This window comes from Larus michahellis, chromosome 4, assembly GCF_964199755.1.
Source record: "Larus michahellis chromosome 4, bLarMic1.1, whole genome shotgun sequence".
NCBI classification, from domain to species: domain Eukaryota; kingdom Metazoa; phylum Chordata; class Aves; order Charadriiformes; family Laridae; genus Larus; species Larus michahellis.
Genome location: NC_133899.1, coordinates 86,429,733 through 86,445,757, shown reverse-complemented (window position 1 = coordinate 86,445,757; position 16,025 = coordinate 86,429,733). Strand labels below are relative to the sequence as shown.

The 16,025-nt window shown below is 41.1% G+C and overlaps 1 protein-coding gene and 1 long non-coding RNA gene across 4 annotated transcripts in view; one reads left to right on the top strand and one right to left on the bottom strand.

The window, feature by feature from the left end:
• The window catches only part of LOC141742846 (uncharacterized), a 69,050-nt gene extending 64,907 nt beyond the window's left edge, over positions 1-4,143 (bottom strand). For both annotated transcript variants that reach the window (XR_012586896.1, XR_012586895.1), the window contains exon 1: positions 1,291-4,143. This is a non-coding gene — a long non-coding RNA (uncharacterized LOC141742846). The remainder of the gene's footprint in view (positions 1-1,290) is intronic.
• A 224-nt stretch (positions 4,144-4,367) lies between these two features.
• On the top strand, positions 4,368-10,295 carry ARL14EP (ARF like GTPase 14 effector protein). 2 transcript variants are annotated; one of them, XM_074586246.1, is made up of 4 exons: positions 4,368-4,644; positions 6,002-6,504; positions 7,478-7,608; positions 9,074-10,295. In XM_074586246.1, the coding sequence occupies exons 2-4, from the start codon at positions 6,082-6,084 to the stop codon at positions 9,300-9,302; spliced, it is 783 nt and encodes a 260-aa protein (XP_074442347.1). In that variant the 5' UTR covers positions 4,368-4,644; positions 6,002-6,081; the 3' UTR covers positions 9,303-10,295. The 2 variants fall into 2 exon arrangements, with proteins under 2 accessions (XP_074442347.1, XP_074442348.1); XM_074586247.1 differs by having other exon boundaries at positions 4,525-4,812.
• Positions 10,296-16,025: the final 5,730 nt, after the last annotated feature.

Genomic DNA, 16,025 nt, shown 5'->3' with positions numbered 1-16,025 from the left:
CAGCATAAGCGTATCTACAAGGTGTAAGAGTGGCAGCTTCCAAACACAATTTAGGATTTACTCCAAATTTGTCACCTGCTTTCTCCCATCATATCTTTATTTTTTATTATCAAGAGCCCAGTAATCCTTTCAACTGATACAGCCCCCTTGGGTCTTCCTACTCCTTATGCACCTTCAAAGGATGTGAACTGCACCTCACACAGGATTTTGCCCCTTCACACTGAATTTACTGGGGTATTCCTTAATAGTAAAGGTTTTCTTTTTTCTATTTCTGACTAAATGCTCCCTCCCAAAGCCGTCAGCTTTTTTCTTTCTCTTTTCCTGCAACAATCACTCTTGTCTCTGACTTTATGTTTTTAAAAAAGCACATGACAATACTTCATAAGAAACTCACAGAAAAACTCAAAGCAGACAACATCTATACCTACTTAGTGTTCCCGCACATTTGCTAGGAGCTACACACATTTAGATGCTTGCCTAAAAACTGAGAAAGAAATAAACAGGATCTCTGGTTGTAACAAAAATAGATAAACTAAATTAGATGCTTTTTTCTTATCAAATATGCCATATATAATAATAAGCAAATTTTGTTTTCATTTAACACTTGTTTAAAAGAGACACTTCATGAGATACAAAGGTTCTGTACTAATGTAGTATCTTAATCTGTTTCACTTTAATAAAAAAAAACAATTTAACGGCATCCTCAAATTTGCTTAGCTTACAGAAGCAATTAAATCAAATCTCTGACCTATACCAGCATTTTGCTGGTTTCTAGGCCAGTCTGCCTGGATATTAGGTAGTTAAATGGATGAGCTGTAGGCTTTTAAAACAATGCTGTTCATGTGCAAGGTAAAGTTATGAAAAACTTAAACCCCGGGTAGTAAGGTAGTGCTTCCAAAGGAGAAACTACCAAAAGATTTACTTTCTGTGTTTTCTCAGGTAGTCCTCTCCTGTAAAAACTTCTGCTTGATTATCTTTGAAATTGAGCTGAGCTACCTGGAATTTGTACTGTACTGAATACGGTACTAATATCATCTTTCTTCTGAGTCTATCCCTGTGTTTTGCAGGTCAGTAACAAATCTGCTACTGCTTCAAATTCTGGAAAAATCAGGGCGACAGAAAGACGTAGGAATTTTTATGTGATTATATCTGTCAATACTACTTTATTCAATCTTACATGTAAGTGAATTAAGGCACACACTAATCACTGAATCTTAGCAAGTAGACCAAAACTGGATTTAGAGAGTATGACATCTACTACTCTTTAACATGAAATTCATTAAAAATTACCTTGACATACATATTCCTTTGCAGCACAAGCTCTGACAGTTTTCAGATGCACTCATGAATGAAAACGGCACATGCAGTCAACCTGCACTGGCAGAGAAACAAATTTAAATTCCAGCCCAGCATTACCAAAAATATATGAGAATATTTTTACCACATCTAGTCTAGCTCATCATCCTGTTACCTTCCATCTTCCATATCCAGAATCCTTTTACTCTAAACCCCAACTTCTCCCTCATTAAGGAACAATTCTGTTTACATAGATAAAAGCTATTGTGATCAACCAAAATCAGTCTAAATCCATGGATGGCAGACATGTTACAAGTTAACAACTGAATAACCCAAAATCTCTTATCTAGTCCTATACAATCCGCCTCACAAATTGACACTAACACTGAAAAAGTGAATACACACACACCTCACTGCTCCTCCTATATTTATTTAACACAAATCGATGTCACAACCTGTATGTCAAATATCTCCTCTCATGAATTATTCACCTTCATTAATTCCACACATTTCATCCTAAGCAGTACAAGTCAGCAGAGGAAGCCTCATTGAAGCCTCCTTGAACGATAGCACTTCGCAGTCTCTCTGTCATCACTGAGCCAATATATGACTTAAGTAATATATGTGGAATTTGTAACGGCTTTTTTTAATGGTCAGATGGAGAAATGGAAAATGGCACAGCCTACATGCTGTTACTGTCACATTACAATTAAAGCTTTATATTCCTCTCCTTTAGATTCCTGGGTATCTCCTGAAGCAAGTCTAAAATTATTTCTCACCTCCACAGGCTTTTAATTATTTTCAGACAACTATTCCACCAATTCTTCAACACTGGTGCAAAAAGCTATATAAAAAGACATCCTGATTTACAGTCTTGCATTTTAAAGGGATACAAGCCATTTCAAAATTGTATTTCTACCTGGAAATATCCTTTCACTGATCTCTTTACCAGTACTGACAAAGGCTACTGTGAATAACAGACTGCAAGAGAAAATCCCCCACTTTGCTGCTTTGGATCTCACATGCTGTTTCTAACAGTTGTGCCTAGCGTTCAGTATTTCATTATGCTCAGATTTTTTTTTCTAAAAGCAAAACATAGCAGAGCCATAAAAAACTACTACTAGGCCTCAAGAAAGTTGTGTATTTAAAACTTTTTTAGCTTAAGTTGCCTACATATTTTAAGCCAGTTGTTTTGCCCTCTAAGGCAAATTTAGTTTCTTTAAGGCTTGGCTAGTATTTGCCAAATCCAAGATTCTGACATAGCTTCAGCTTAAGAATGATTCCAATGAGGCCCCAAAGCTGTTTGAATCACAACTTTAATCACCTAGACCTACACCCAAGTATCTATGGTGAATCAAGACTGGCTTCTATTACACTAATTACTACCCTAGCCCAGTCCCAAAATTGTTTATTTGTTTAGAACTGTCAGCTGTTATACTACCCACCAGCTGTGTCAAGCCCCAAGTAACGGGGACAGTATTACTCGCTATTCTGTTACTATATATTACTTTCTATGGCTCATTAAAATTATTTTTTTAAATTCATGCCATGCCTTTTTGTATTTGCTCTGACTATAATTCAGCTTTCTCACTATTACCACCCACTGAAAACCTGCTGGAAAGCCAGATAGTAATTATTTAGTTATAAATGACTGGGGAGGGAGACTTAAGCCTCTAGCGTGACTAACTGGGTGGCCTTAATTTGCTACTGATGTTATTTGGGCTGTGATACGCTGATGTACTATTGGCAATAGCTCTGAGTGGGCAGAAACATACATCAGATGATCTCAAAGATCTTTTCTGCCTCATCGTGTCATAACTCAGCAATATGCAGTTATTGTGCAGGACAGGAGCAACACAGGTAGAGCAGCCCAGCGCCTAACAAGTCTGCATGTCACATCTTATTTATGAGAAGGGCAACGTTTTCAAAAGGCTATCCTGCCTTTGAAGAGGTTTGGAAAGAACAGTCACTTCCTCTAAAAAATTCTGGGTTACACCTAATCTGGAAAGAGAGCAAGCTGACTGAAATAGAAGAAAAATATTCTCGTCCAGCACTTCTTTCTTCCAAGCACTAAAACTTGAAAGAGATAACCAACAACTACTTTGCATAGGCATTAAATGGTAATTTAAGGCTTACTTTTAGCTATCACTAACAAAGCATCAGTATTATAAATTTAAGGTACTTATTAGTACATCTATGTTGTTTTTTATCATTTATTGTCCCAAAAACTCCCAAGCAGGGTGTGGTGTCACTACCTAGCTTTAGAGAAAACAAATAATAGTCACAATTTCATACCTCCTCCCTGAAAAGATCCATTATCCTGAAAACATTATACAATTAAAAAACAGACAAACAAGAAACCCCAACTACATAACACACATAAAGGACTTTTGATGGACATTCTAATGACGGAGAAATTGTTGGGGATTTTGTTTTTCCTGCCTAAACAAAGCAACAGATATTCAAGATTTCTGTTTTATTTCAAATAAATAACGGCTTCAGTAGCACTGACTTCGGGGCGTGAGAAGGGGGAGTAGTGTCGCGATGATCCTGGAGGAAAAAACAAAATAATTACTTACTCCCTGATATTGCCCTAATCTAGTAACACTGAAAGCTTTCCCCATTTTAATTAGCTAGGCTCCCTCATTAAGCACCCAACGACAGCCGCCATGCTGCGCCCTCTGCGGCCCCCACCGCCCCACTGCAGCCGCCGGGGAGGGATGGAGGGCCCTGGGGGCGCGGACCTCCGTTTCGCCGCTGTTTTTCTGTAGGACATTTACACCTGACGAGCTGAACAGCCCCACAAACCCCTGTGTCCCCGCCGGATTTTCCCCCCCAGATTTTCTCCCTCGGTGGCGGCGGACGCCGGCACCTCCCCCTCTTCCCCTCCCTTCTCCTTCTCCTTCTCCTTCTCCTTCTCCTTCTCCTTCTCCTTCTCCTTCTCCTTCTCCTTCTCCTTCTCCTTCTCCTTCTCCTCCCCTCACGGCCCCGACCCCGACCCCGGCCCCGCCTCCGCCTCACACCGCCCCACAGCGAGGGGCAGCGCGTGCGCAGCGCGAACCCCGCCCGGCGGCGCGTCACGTCGCGCACTCAACGGCCGCGCGCGAGCCCGTGCTTGGCCACGTGACCCTCCTCATCCTCCCGCCGTTTGGCTCCGTAGCGGCCCCTCCCGCCACTCTCCCCCGCCTCCAGCCGGAAGTGCCGCTCTGACGCGCTCGGCGGTTCCGCTGCTCTATGGTGAGGCGGAGGGCAGGCAGAGGGAGGGGCGGTTAATGGCTGCTCCCGCTGCTGCTGGGCGAACGCAGGAGTTCGGTGCCGGCGTCCCGGCGGAAGAAAGTCCGCAGCAAGGTACCGGGGCAGCCTCCTGCCCGCGGCGGGATGGGCGGTGCGAGGCGACGGGCCGCGCCTAGGCCGCGGAGGGCCCTTCCCGGTGGTGGCCAGCTCAGCCTGGGCCGCGGGCAGGCCCGCTGCTCGCCTCCCGCCCTGCTTTCCGCCCAGCCGGCTGCGTCTCGCAGGGTTCGTGTCCCCCGCAAAGGCAGAGGAGCAGCCGGGCTGTCCGCTGGGCTGACGCGCGATTCTCAACTCGCGGCCCTGGCCTAGGCTCCCTCACCGTTTGGATGAGGGGCTGTGGTGCAGCGCTGTGCATCCAGCGCAACGTGTTCGGACAGGGGGTCACATCGGCAATTTCAGGACTGATCTTTCCCTTCCCTTTCCTGTCAAAACTGCATTTTCCTCCGTCCTTTGTTTCTTCCTGCAGCAAGGAGCTAGAAACCTGTTGCTGAATCGGTGCTATTACAGCAGGCTTATTTCTGCACAAGCCTGTCTTTTTCATCGCTGTCTTCTGCTTTAGTTTATTGTGTTTGGTGTGGTAAACACTAACTGATGATTTCACAGGTGTCAATACAAACCTTCATTTAAGTACTTGGTTTTCAAAGAGAAATCAAAGGCAAAAAGCTGTGTCTTCCCCCAAGGGAAGAAATTCCTCTGAAGCTTCTACCAAGAATTCTCACAAATTCTGGATGAGATACAGAACTTATATCACCAGCATACTGTTACTTGAACAAAGTGTGGCGAAAGACTTGATGTGCACTTTCCTTCTGTTTAACATAGGGGTATTTCAGGTAGTATAGTCCACTGTCAAAACAGATGCCTGCCAAGGATAGCATTGTAATAATTACTTTCTGTTTTATAGAAAACAAGTTATTTTTTTAATTAGAACATCTTGCAAGAGTTCTGATTTCTAATACATCTGCAAATTTTGAAAATTCAGATCATTACTATTCTGTTGACCTAGTGTGCATCCTCATCCACACACATAACCCCCACCTTCCACAGCAGGAATCAGTGAAAAATACACGTTTGCACTTGAAGCAAGCTTGGTGCGTAGCCCATAATAGACCTCTTTGAAATTAGCTAAGTTGTTAAAATGTTAACTCAGCTGTAGTGAGCTTAGACTGTACACAGTTCCAGTTACCTTGGTTTGAAAGACAAACTTTGTGCACCTAATGAAAAAAAGATTAGTTCTGAGTATAGCTGGTTCACTAAGATGGTAATTCCAGAATTAAATTTAGTGCATTTTTAGTCTTATCTAGACTAGAAGGCTATAATTTCTTTACATGTTTTTAAAATTACTTAAACCTAGTCTGTCTAGCTGGTAGATAAAGGTTTGCAGCACAAATCTGATGGATTTTAATGCTTTCTCTAGGGTCATCTTCATAGAAACTACTGAAGACTTCAAAGAATTCATTTGAGACTAAGTGAAATAAGTTGTTCTGATAAAGTAAAATGGATCCTTGTTCAGTTGGAGTTCAGCTTCAAGCTACCAACGAATGCCACAGGATCTTTTATACACGTCATACTGGCTTCAAGACTAAGCAAGATCTGTCTTCGTCTGATCTACTGTTACTTCAGCTTAGGACTGGAATAACCCTTTCAGAGAGCAATACAATCTGCTTCCACCACGCAAAAATTTACATTGAAAGATTTGAAGACTTACAAAAATCATGTTGTGATCCCTTTAATATACACAGAAAACTATCAAAGAAAAACTTACGACCAATTGACTTAGATGATGCAACTTTTCTAAGTGCCAAATTTGGAAGACAGTTTGTACCTGGTTGGAAGCTTTGTCCCAAATGTATGCAGATAATAAATGGAAGTGTGGATGTTGAATCTGAAGATCGCCAAAGAAGAAAACTTGATTCAGATGTATGTATATGGATCAGGTTTTCCTTCTTCCCTCCCCCGCCGCCAAGTTCTGCAAGCTATTGGAACTGGGCTTCATGCAAGTCCTACATATAGAAATTAAGTTTTTTGATAGAAATATGAAAGAGCGTAGTCTTTTAGATGTGTGGGAGTTTACTGTATTTAAACCTTTATTTGGAGGACCTTAAAAAAATCCTCTTCCCTAATTTAATATTGTGGCCTTTTAAATTCAAATTACCCTGTCTGTTAGGGTGACTTAAAACTCAAAAGTTTATGTAAATACCAGACTGCTGCTGGTATTTTAAGCTATTACTCAAGCCTTGCCAAAAACAAGCTTGTGTGCTTAAAACTGAACACAGCAAAGGTTGGTCCTAAGGATGTTGAGAAACTTCTGGTTTAGTCTCTTCTGTTTGGAAAAAAAGAAAAAAAAATCCACTTTCTGTATCAGTTCATTACCAAGTGAATCTGCATTGAGGTGAACTAAGTGTACTCTTGTTGTGGCTGTCTGAGCTGTGAAGGCCATGGTGCTTGTTCAGACAGTAATAAACTGGTGTGGGAGGGTAATGCTGTAAGCACTGAGTTTGGAATACAGCTTGTACCATGTTGGATGCATTGTTCAAGATGTAGCAAAGCAGAATTGCATTCTAGACACTGTTGTCCCTTTCAGCCCAGGGACTTTTGCTCCACTGTACTTTTCAATTACATGTCAGTATGATTAGGAGACTGGTAGGGGACAGAACTGGAAAGCATTGATTAAAACTACTACTGTAAAGCTTGTATAGTTTGGTTTTGAGACTGGTACAATTCTCCAGTATAAAAGTTTTAAGACTTGAGTTGTTGCTCCTGAGAAATCCAGTGCTTAGAGTTGAGGTCAACAGTTTACCTAAGTTATTACAATATCCTGGTTTGACTGGACATTTTCTATGAATTTAGGTTTGTATTTGTAATTAAATGTGATTTTCCTGTCTTTGTTCAGGGGCGTACAGCTAAGGCTTTAAAGTCTCTACAGTTTGCTAATCCAGGACGACAGACTGAATTCACTCCTGAGACCAGTAAGAGGGAAAAAAGAAGGCTGCAAACAAAAAATGCATCATTTAATTCAGACAGGTGAGGCGTTCCCTGTATTTACATTATCTTTAACTTTCACTTCAAAATAAAGTGTCTTTCCTGGTCAGTGTCCTTGTAACACTAGCACTTTTTATATGGATGTTTGTGTGTTTGTGGATTGCTTTTTTGGTACTCTCATTACTGAGATAAAACAGAAGATAAAGTGTTAGCATATAATCCATATTTCAGGCAATTAGAATACAAACAAGTATTTGGTAAGGCATGATAATGCTACACAGATCATAGATGAAGGTATTAATTTATGCATAAACTAAAGTTACAATATTAGGCTAAATTTGAATATATTAAGATCAAGTAGACTACACTTAAAATATTGGAGTTGTCATCTTTCCATAAACTCAGTATTTCCACTTTTTAAACAAAAGTGTGCAAGTTAGGACCTTGCCTTCCTTTTAAAACAGGAAGTTAGTGTCCAAGTTGGACAATACTGGATAACAAATTACAGCCTTCTAATGTGACTGATCGTAAAGTCACTCTTTCTGCAGAGGAAAGGTATATGCAGTAGGATTTTGCCTGTCATTTTCCACTAAAAGTTTGTACCAATTCAGTCTTGTCCTAATAGGAGAGTGATAGAAATCCCAGCTTTAACTAGTCATACAATATTTGTTAAAACATGCGAGAAAGATCACATTAATGCCTTTCCCCTGCTCTCCACCTAAGTTTAACCTTACAAGACAGAAACAGACACTAGTGTGCTGCTCACAAACTACACATCCTTTTCCCCCTCCATTTGTTTCTTCTACTCAGTTTGGGCACAGGTTGCAACCAGGGAAATTTTGTTGAGATGTTAGGAAAACTTTTTCTATGATGTATGTAGTAAAACGCTGGATCAAAAGTGACGTGGCATCTCTGACAGCAGAGCTATTCAGAACTCAACTAGATGCAGCCCTAAGCAACCTAATTTCAGTTGACCTGGCTTTGAACAGAAGGTCAGGCAAGGTGACTTCCAAGGGTCCCTTCCAAACAGAGTTTTTCTGTGATTCTGCAGTTTAACAGAACTGTTAACAGAGATGAGTAATGATAAAAGCATAAAAAAATTTTAAATTGGGATGTGCACACCCTAAATGATTCTATATGACCGCCTTTGAATTACAGCTAGACATTAGAAAAGAAGAGTAAATTAAGGGAGCGTTTCACATTATCTGAAAGGTAATCTGAACTTTACATCCTATAACAAAGAATATTCATAAGTGCCTGAATAACCATGCTATTGAAGAAATAAAACATTCCCATTCTTGAAATTATTTCAAAAGCACTGTAGTGGAGATACAACTAGGACTGAGAAATGTTGTCAAATACAGTAAGATATATACATCTTTAAAATTAACAGTGTCTTAAAATGAACACCTGAAGAAAGCAAACTTCTGTCCACAACCATTGTCAGCTTGGCATCAAAACAGGTGGATTTTTAATACGGAAGTAACTGTTGTTTTTCATTATACAGGCAAGTTATACCAGCCAAGAGTAAAGTCTACGATAGCCAGGGACTGCTGCTTTACAGCGGGATGGACCTCTGTGATTGTCTTGATGAAGATTGCCTGGGATGTTTCTATGCTTGTCCCAAGTGTGGCTCCAACAAGTGTGGAGCAGAATGTCGCTGTGACCGCAAGTGGCTATATGAGCAAATTGAGATAGAGGGAGGAGAAGTAATTAAAAATAAACATGTTGGTTAGTGTATATGCACATTGTTTATCCTAAGTAGGTATTCCATGCTTTGATTAAACTCAGCACGTTCATCATTCAGTGGTTTAATAAAAACCATTGAATTTATCGAGATCCACATGATTCACGTGGTCACTTTTACATTCATGGAAATAATCATACTACTGTTTTTTCATACTTCAGTCTGCCTTGTATTGTTAGTCATCTAAGAAAGTTCTCATTGAACAGTCTTACACTGTATTTAAGTATAAGGTACTACATTTTCATGTGACAAACCCTGAGCCATTCACCATTGTTTCATATACTGTTTTGTAGAGTGTACCATCTCCATGTATCCCTCATTTTTCCTTCTCTCTTTCAGGATCTCATGGTTTTGAATTTGTTTTATGTGAAACGCTCTAAAAGTTCTCAGTGAATTTACATGCAGTATTAATAATGCTCTCTCCAGTGTTACTAGTCAATGCTGTATCTTCTGTAGATTATCCCAGCTACATCTGATAAATTCAATCCTGTTCACTTAAATGGATTCAGAGGCATTTAGGAGTTGAGATCCCATCCAAGTTATTGGAATTTCAGATCATGTTATTCTTATGAATTCAGGCCTCACTGTTAAAGTGTTATTAAACTGTCAAGGCATTGAAAAAATATGTTAAAGTACTTAAATACGGTACTGTTTTGTTGGTTTCTGTATAACACAATTGAAATAGTTCTGCTGTATTTGTTATCAGTCTGTAATTGGATTGGACTGGTACTTCAACAGCCCTTTCCCCTTTTTTACTATTTATTTGTTCTTAAGGTAAAGGTTTACATGCAGCTGAAATGAATGTCTGTTCCCAAACTAAAAATATCTACAGTGCTACAAAAAAAACCACAGTTGAATTGAAATTATGTTTGGTCGATGCATTATCCTATCCTCACAACATTAAAATTTTACAATATAACAGGATTTATGGAAGAGCTTTTATAATTGAAATCTTGGTAACATTAAATGTTAACCCTTGGTATTTTTGTTGCGTTTTGGATAAATTTCTTATTTCTGTGATAGACTTGGAAGATCTACATGTCTATTGGGTCACATTTATTAAAGAATACTGTTAACTGTTGATTGCTGAAGACCCACTTGGTAAAGTAGGTGGACCCATGTGAACCTCAGGGGGTTCAATAAGGCCAAGTGCACGCTCCTGTACCTGGGTCAGGGCAACCCCCAGTATCAATACAGGCTGGGGGATGAAGGGATGGAGAGCAGCCCTGCTGAGAGGGGCTTGGGGGTACTGGTGGATGAAAAGCTGGACATGAGCCAGCAGCATGTATTTGCAGCCCAGAAGGCCAACTGTATCCTGGGCTGCATCAGAAGAAGTGTGGCCAGCAGGTCAAGGGAAAGAATTCTGCCCCTCTACTCTACTCTACTCCCACCCGGAGTACTGCATCCAGCTCTGGAGCCCGCAACACAGGAAAGACATGGACCTGTTGGAGCAGGTCCAGAGGAGGGCCACAAAAATGATCAGAGGGGTGGAACACCTCTGCTATGAGGACAGGCTGGGAGAGTTGGGGTTGTTCAGCTTGGAGAAGAGAAGGCTCCAGGGAGACCTTATTGCAGCTTTTCAGTACTTAGAAGGGGCTTATAAGAAAGATGGGGATAAAGTTTTACCAGGGCCTGTAGCAGTAGGACACAGGGCAAAGGTTTTAAGCTAAAAGAGGGTAGATTTACACTAGATATAAGGAGGAAATTTTTCACAATGAGGGTGGTGAAATACTGGCACAGGTTGCCCAGAGAGGTGGTAGATGCCCCATCCTTGGAAACATTCAAGGTCAGGTTGTACGGGGCTCTGAGCAACCAGATCTCCCTGCTCATTGCAGGGGAGGTTGCACTAGCTGACCTGTAAGGGTCCCAACTATTCTTTGATTCTATGATACATTTTTGTAATCTTGCTATTTGTTTAGAGTGTTTTCTTTTCTGGTAAGCGTCATCAAGCGTGCATCGCTAAAATCCAAAGTTACACTTTGAGTTGTACTGACATCTGCTGGTCCTAGTGAAGTATAAGCATCAACGACATCCTTATTATATCTGCTATGAAAATAAACAGGCTTTCTCTTTTTGGTCAGAGCATCGGCTGTTCTGCCAATGGAGGTCTCTCTCATTGGCCTTTCATTCCAGCCACGTTTATGACAAGAACCATCATGTGAGTTTATTTAGGGAAAGCAGCACACTCTTTACACTTTTCCAGATAACAACACCACAACTAAATAATACCCATGGCTCCCCTACCTGCAAGTGGCTTTTAATATGTTTTACTTTGTTGACTATAGAGCGTGCTTGTCCTGACACAGCAAATCTTGTGTGCTTGATCCATGTTTGTAACTGTTTCATCTCTTAACCAACCTTTTGAATTACATGAAAAAAATAAATAGATGATACCTCCATGAAAGCGACAGGGGGAAAAGCTGGTCCAATCTTGTAATTTTTATGTATTTTTTATTTTAAGTTACACCAGAGTCAGCAGTACCCATTGTCAATAAACTTAACAGGCTTCCAACTGTTTGGTGAATATAGTTTACCACTTAAGTCCACAGTTAGACTTTGGATTCAGTAACTGTTACAGCATTTCATGCTGTAACTCCACCATGGAGACATGGTGGAGCCTCCAACTCTGGAGACATTCAAAACCCACCTGGACGTGTTCTTGTGCAACCTGCTCCGGGCGACCCTGCTCCGGGCGACCCTGCTCCGGGCGACCCTGCTCCGGGCGACCCTGCTCCGGCAGGGGGGTTGGACTAGATGATCTCCAGAGGTCCCCTCCAACCCTATGGTTCTATGATTTCACTGAAGGGAAAGGGAAGTCTACCAGTAGCTTAAATTGCTTAGAGCATCCCATTATTAGAACTGTATTTCTCCATTAAGTCTCAGAAAAGTTGGTGTATTCAGTCTCTCATTTTACAGATTCACTAGTCCTGAGTACTTTCCCAAATCAATCACTCAAGTTGTTGCCTAACAAAATGCATAGGGCTGCTGTGTGACTAAAAACCCGCACCAAGTACCAGGTACTGCTGATTGCTATAGAAGCTACAGGAGACTTAGGGGGGTTTTCAGTAAAATGGGACTTTGTTGGTTGTTCACATGTCCTGCTTACATATTTAGGGCATTTCCATTTAGCTGCATTTCCTTAACATGCCTAGGTTGTAGTGCATTATTAAGTTCAATAGTATGCTTTTATACACTTCCATGTCTCCCTCACCTATTTTTCTGTTAAAAGACATTGTTGCAAGTCAAACTTTACCATCTTACTAGGTTTAAAATGCTTACAGCTATGAATTTGTCTGATTTTTTTTCTGTGTGTTTTTATAAACACCACACAAGCTTATGCTATCAGCATAATACAAGCTATTTTATCATCATCTAAAAGCGATTGCATATTGTTCCCAAGAGCACATGCAGTTCCCCATCTTTCAGAATTACTCTACAACTACGCCTGTTAAACGGTCTGTTCTTTTAATATAGCCAAAGGAAATAGCTATTTTCCATAAAAGCCAAAGTTCCTAAACCAGGTATAATAACCGCTTTAAACTCTGCATGCGTTAAAGAGAAGCCAGCTGCAGATATACCCCCATTACCATGTTAAAACTCACCTTTTGATATTAATTGCTGTGTGAGCCTGCGCAGACAGGATGCAGGAAGAACCACAAAAACATGGATGAAACGCAAAGAATAAGTTTCTTTTTCTTACCTTGCCAACCAGGGGATCTCCAAAGCAGCACCCGGGCAGAGGCACACAAGTGGGGACACAGGCGCCACGGAATTCTGTCCATTCTAGAGGATCAGTGAACCTGCTGTTTCCACATGTTTATCGAGGATTCACGCAGGTGTAGTTTACCACTGTGCTTGGATCTTTCCCAGGGCAGGAATCTCAAGCACGTTCAACAGGGCACCTCTAAGTCTATCGCAGGTCTATGTTACCTAAACACAGATGTTCTACTTGTCCAGCACACAAGGCCAAAAATTAGTATGATATATGCATTTTTTTCAACACCTCAGCTGCAAGTCACTTGAGCATGTTTACAATCCTCCATTATTTTCTCACATTCCACCCCTCAAGAGAGCTGAGACCACTGCCACTGGGGCTGGCAAAGCTGGAGATGTCCATTTGGGCTTGTGGAATGTAGGGCAGGGTCATTTACAGAGGCATGCAATGCAGAGGAACAAACATCTCTCTACAGTAGTGCTTTGAATCAGGTGTTCCACTCACCCCGTCAGGGAATCAAACCACTCATCCAGCCAGGCACCACCAGTAGGTCGTTCCATTTGCTGCATTAAGTCCTGGAGATGCTGAATGTTGTCCTCTACACTGGCCGATTCAAAAGACAAAAATCAAGGACAATAAAAGAACCTGGTTTATGAATAACACACATCCCATAGATCGATTTGAGGTTCGATCTGTGATCTGTTAAGTACAGTGTTACGTATTGTTTTGGTTTCTTTCTCACACACAGCAAAATTCACATCAAGTTTAGAACATGGTCAAGTTTAACATCTTCTAAAGTCAGTGAGAGCTCTCCTGTGAAGACCTTCTGAGGGTTACCAGAGAACTTGGGGTCGAGGTGAAAGTTTCAAACTGATAAAGCATGCCCTGGTGTCCCGGTTTGAGGTAAAAAAGAACCAACTTTCTATTTTGTAATTTTACTTTTAGCTAAACCGCTTCTAACTCTCTGAAATTAATAGCATATTGTGCAGAAAACCGTTTTTCTTTTGATCATTAAGTTCATAACTCTTAGAAACTAGCATGAGGAGACTCTAAACTTTTTAACCTCTTGCCTGACCATTCAAGACATCAGAGACAGCAGAAAGTGGACAAACCTACACAAAAAGAGTGATTTTGTAAACCTAGAAGTCAGAATTAAAGCCTCTAAAGGAAAAACAGAAAACTGAGTTAAGGTAACTAACTTTTTTTTTCCCCCTGATTTAAGACCAGGTTTAATGTTCTATTTAGCCTTTTTGTACAGGTGCTACCCGTATGAGCCAGAATGGGCCGATAGACAAGCGCACAAGAGCTCGCCCTGAGCTCCCGCAGTGACACAGCTGCACAGAGGTTAACTGGTCAGGTGGACACCCGTCACTCACTATGTGACAAACAGCTACAACTTGCTGGAATCAGCATGAAAGCCTTCGAGTTCTCCCAGTCTCATGACAAAGCATAAACATACAATTTCCAGTTTCAGTTTGTTTTCCTCTATAATTAACATTTCACGGTTTTGGTCACATTTGTGTCTCAATAAATGCAGAGTTTCAGCATTTTTAAACTGATTTCTCAGTGTAGGATGTACAGATGTGCAGTAGCTTGTCCCTCATGATCCAGATAATTTTTCCCAATAATTCTTCAGCAAACATTTTTAACGTTTTACTCACCTTTATACTGATTTCTAACCAGTTGATATCATATGAATGACAACTTTATTTAAGCAGGCTAAACAGTCCTCTCCATTTTTAAGTTATACATGCTTTTAAATCCTACTAATAGTAGAGGAACAGTTTATTAAAATGATTATATTTTTATTTAAAGGTTGTTAATTACAAGTTGCATCTAATATTTACCAACGTGGAAGCCATAAATGGAACTACTCCCATATTCATTCACCATTATTAGATTTCAAATGAACATATCTCCTCCAAGCACATGTTAAAAAATATTGTAGGGAGATTTGAACGGTTGCGATTAGACTGCCCGTTCACTCTTTGTAGGGGTTTTGTTGGAAACTCGTTGTCCTGCTCTGAGAGAGGGTTTTTACATTTTAAAAGTTCCTCATAGCCAGCAGAGGGCATCAGCTTACTGCAAACCTGACCATGAACTTCTCCTGGTGCCCCTCTTCCAGCTGCATCCCCAGTCCCCTGAGCAGAGGGTGTTTCGTTATTGGACAGGTTCAGGAATCGAGCCCAAGACAAGAGATGCATTACCCACATCTATGAGGTTGAAATATAGCAGGCTCAAGTACAAGATTAGCATTTAAAAGTAAGCGAAACTGATTTTCTTTTTGGTCTTTATAAAAGCTTCTCACCTATCTCCTCCCCCCAAATACTTTGCCAGTTGTTTGTTCTTTAAGTAGAGAGCAACACAATTCTTCATAGATACATTTGCAATTTACAGTGTTCACTAGGAAACCTTGGTTTAAAGCTTCTACCTGAGGATTCCCTTGGAAATTCAGTGTCGCAGAGCTGAGAAAGCCACTCACAGCAGGGTCCTGCGTTCCTTAGCAAAACAGGAGACTTTCTGACTTCCACACTGGCGCTACTGCCAGGGTGCAACATGCAGCTGGAGGTCCGCCTGTGTCCTGTTCGCCAGACAAACAGAAGAAATACTGTGGCAGTATTTTACCACAGTAGCTACAATAGCAACCAGAAGAAGTCCAGCATAAGCTGTGGTAGGCCAGGGTGGGGAAAGATAAGGGGGGCAGCTGGGGATGGGAAAAGTTTCCTTGGGTCTCCTACTATTACTAAGCGGTGAGAAAATTGCCCTAATTCTTCTCTTCTTCCCCCAGCTTCCTTTGGCAGCCTTTCACATGCACTCACCAGCAAATTCAATCTATATGGCACACTAAATGACTTGTCCTTCTAGGCTGTAGTTCGCAAAATGTTAACAACTAGACTGCAAAAACCCTCAGTTCTCCATCTCCCCCACAGGTGACAGCACTATGTACTATAACCTCCCCAGAGTAACCAGTGACTTAGTGTCCATGCACAGCCCCAG

What these genes read in the sequence shown, in the direction of transcription:
- ARL14EP (XM_074586246.1), top strand. Translation starts at nt 6,082, where the DNA reads ATGGATCCTTGTTCAGTTGGAGTTCAGCTTCAAGCTACCAACGAATGC. An exon ending in GAAGAAAACTTGATTCAGAT is followed by an intron (nt 6,505 to 7,477) that starts GTATGTATATGG and finishes GTCTTTGTTCAG; the next exon opens with GGGCGTACAGCTAAGGCTTT. An exon ending in GCATCATTTAATTCAGACAG is followed by an intron (nt 7,609 to 9,073) that starts GTGAGGCGTTCC and finishes TTCATTATACAG; the next exon opens with GCAAGTTATACCAGCCAAGA.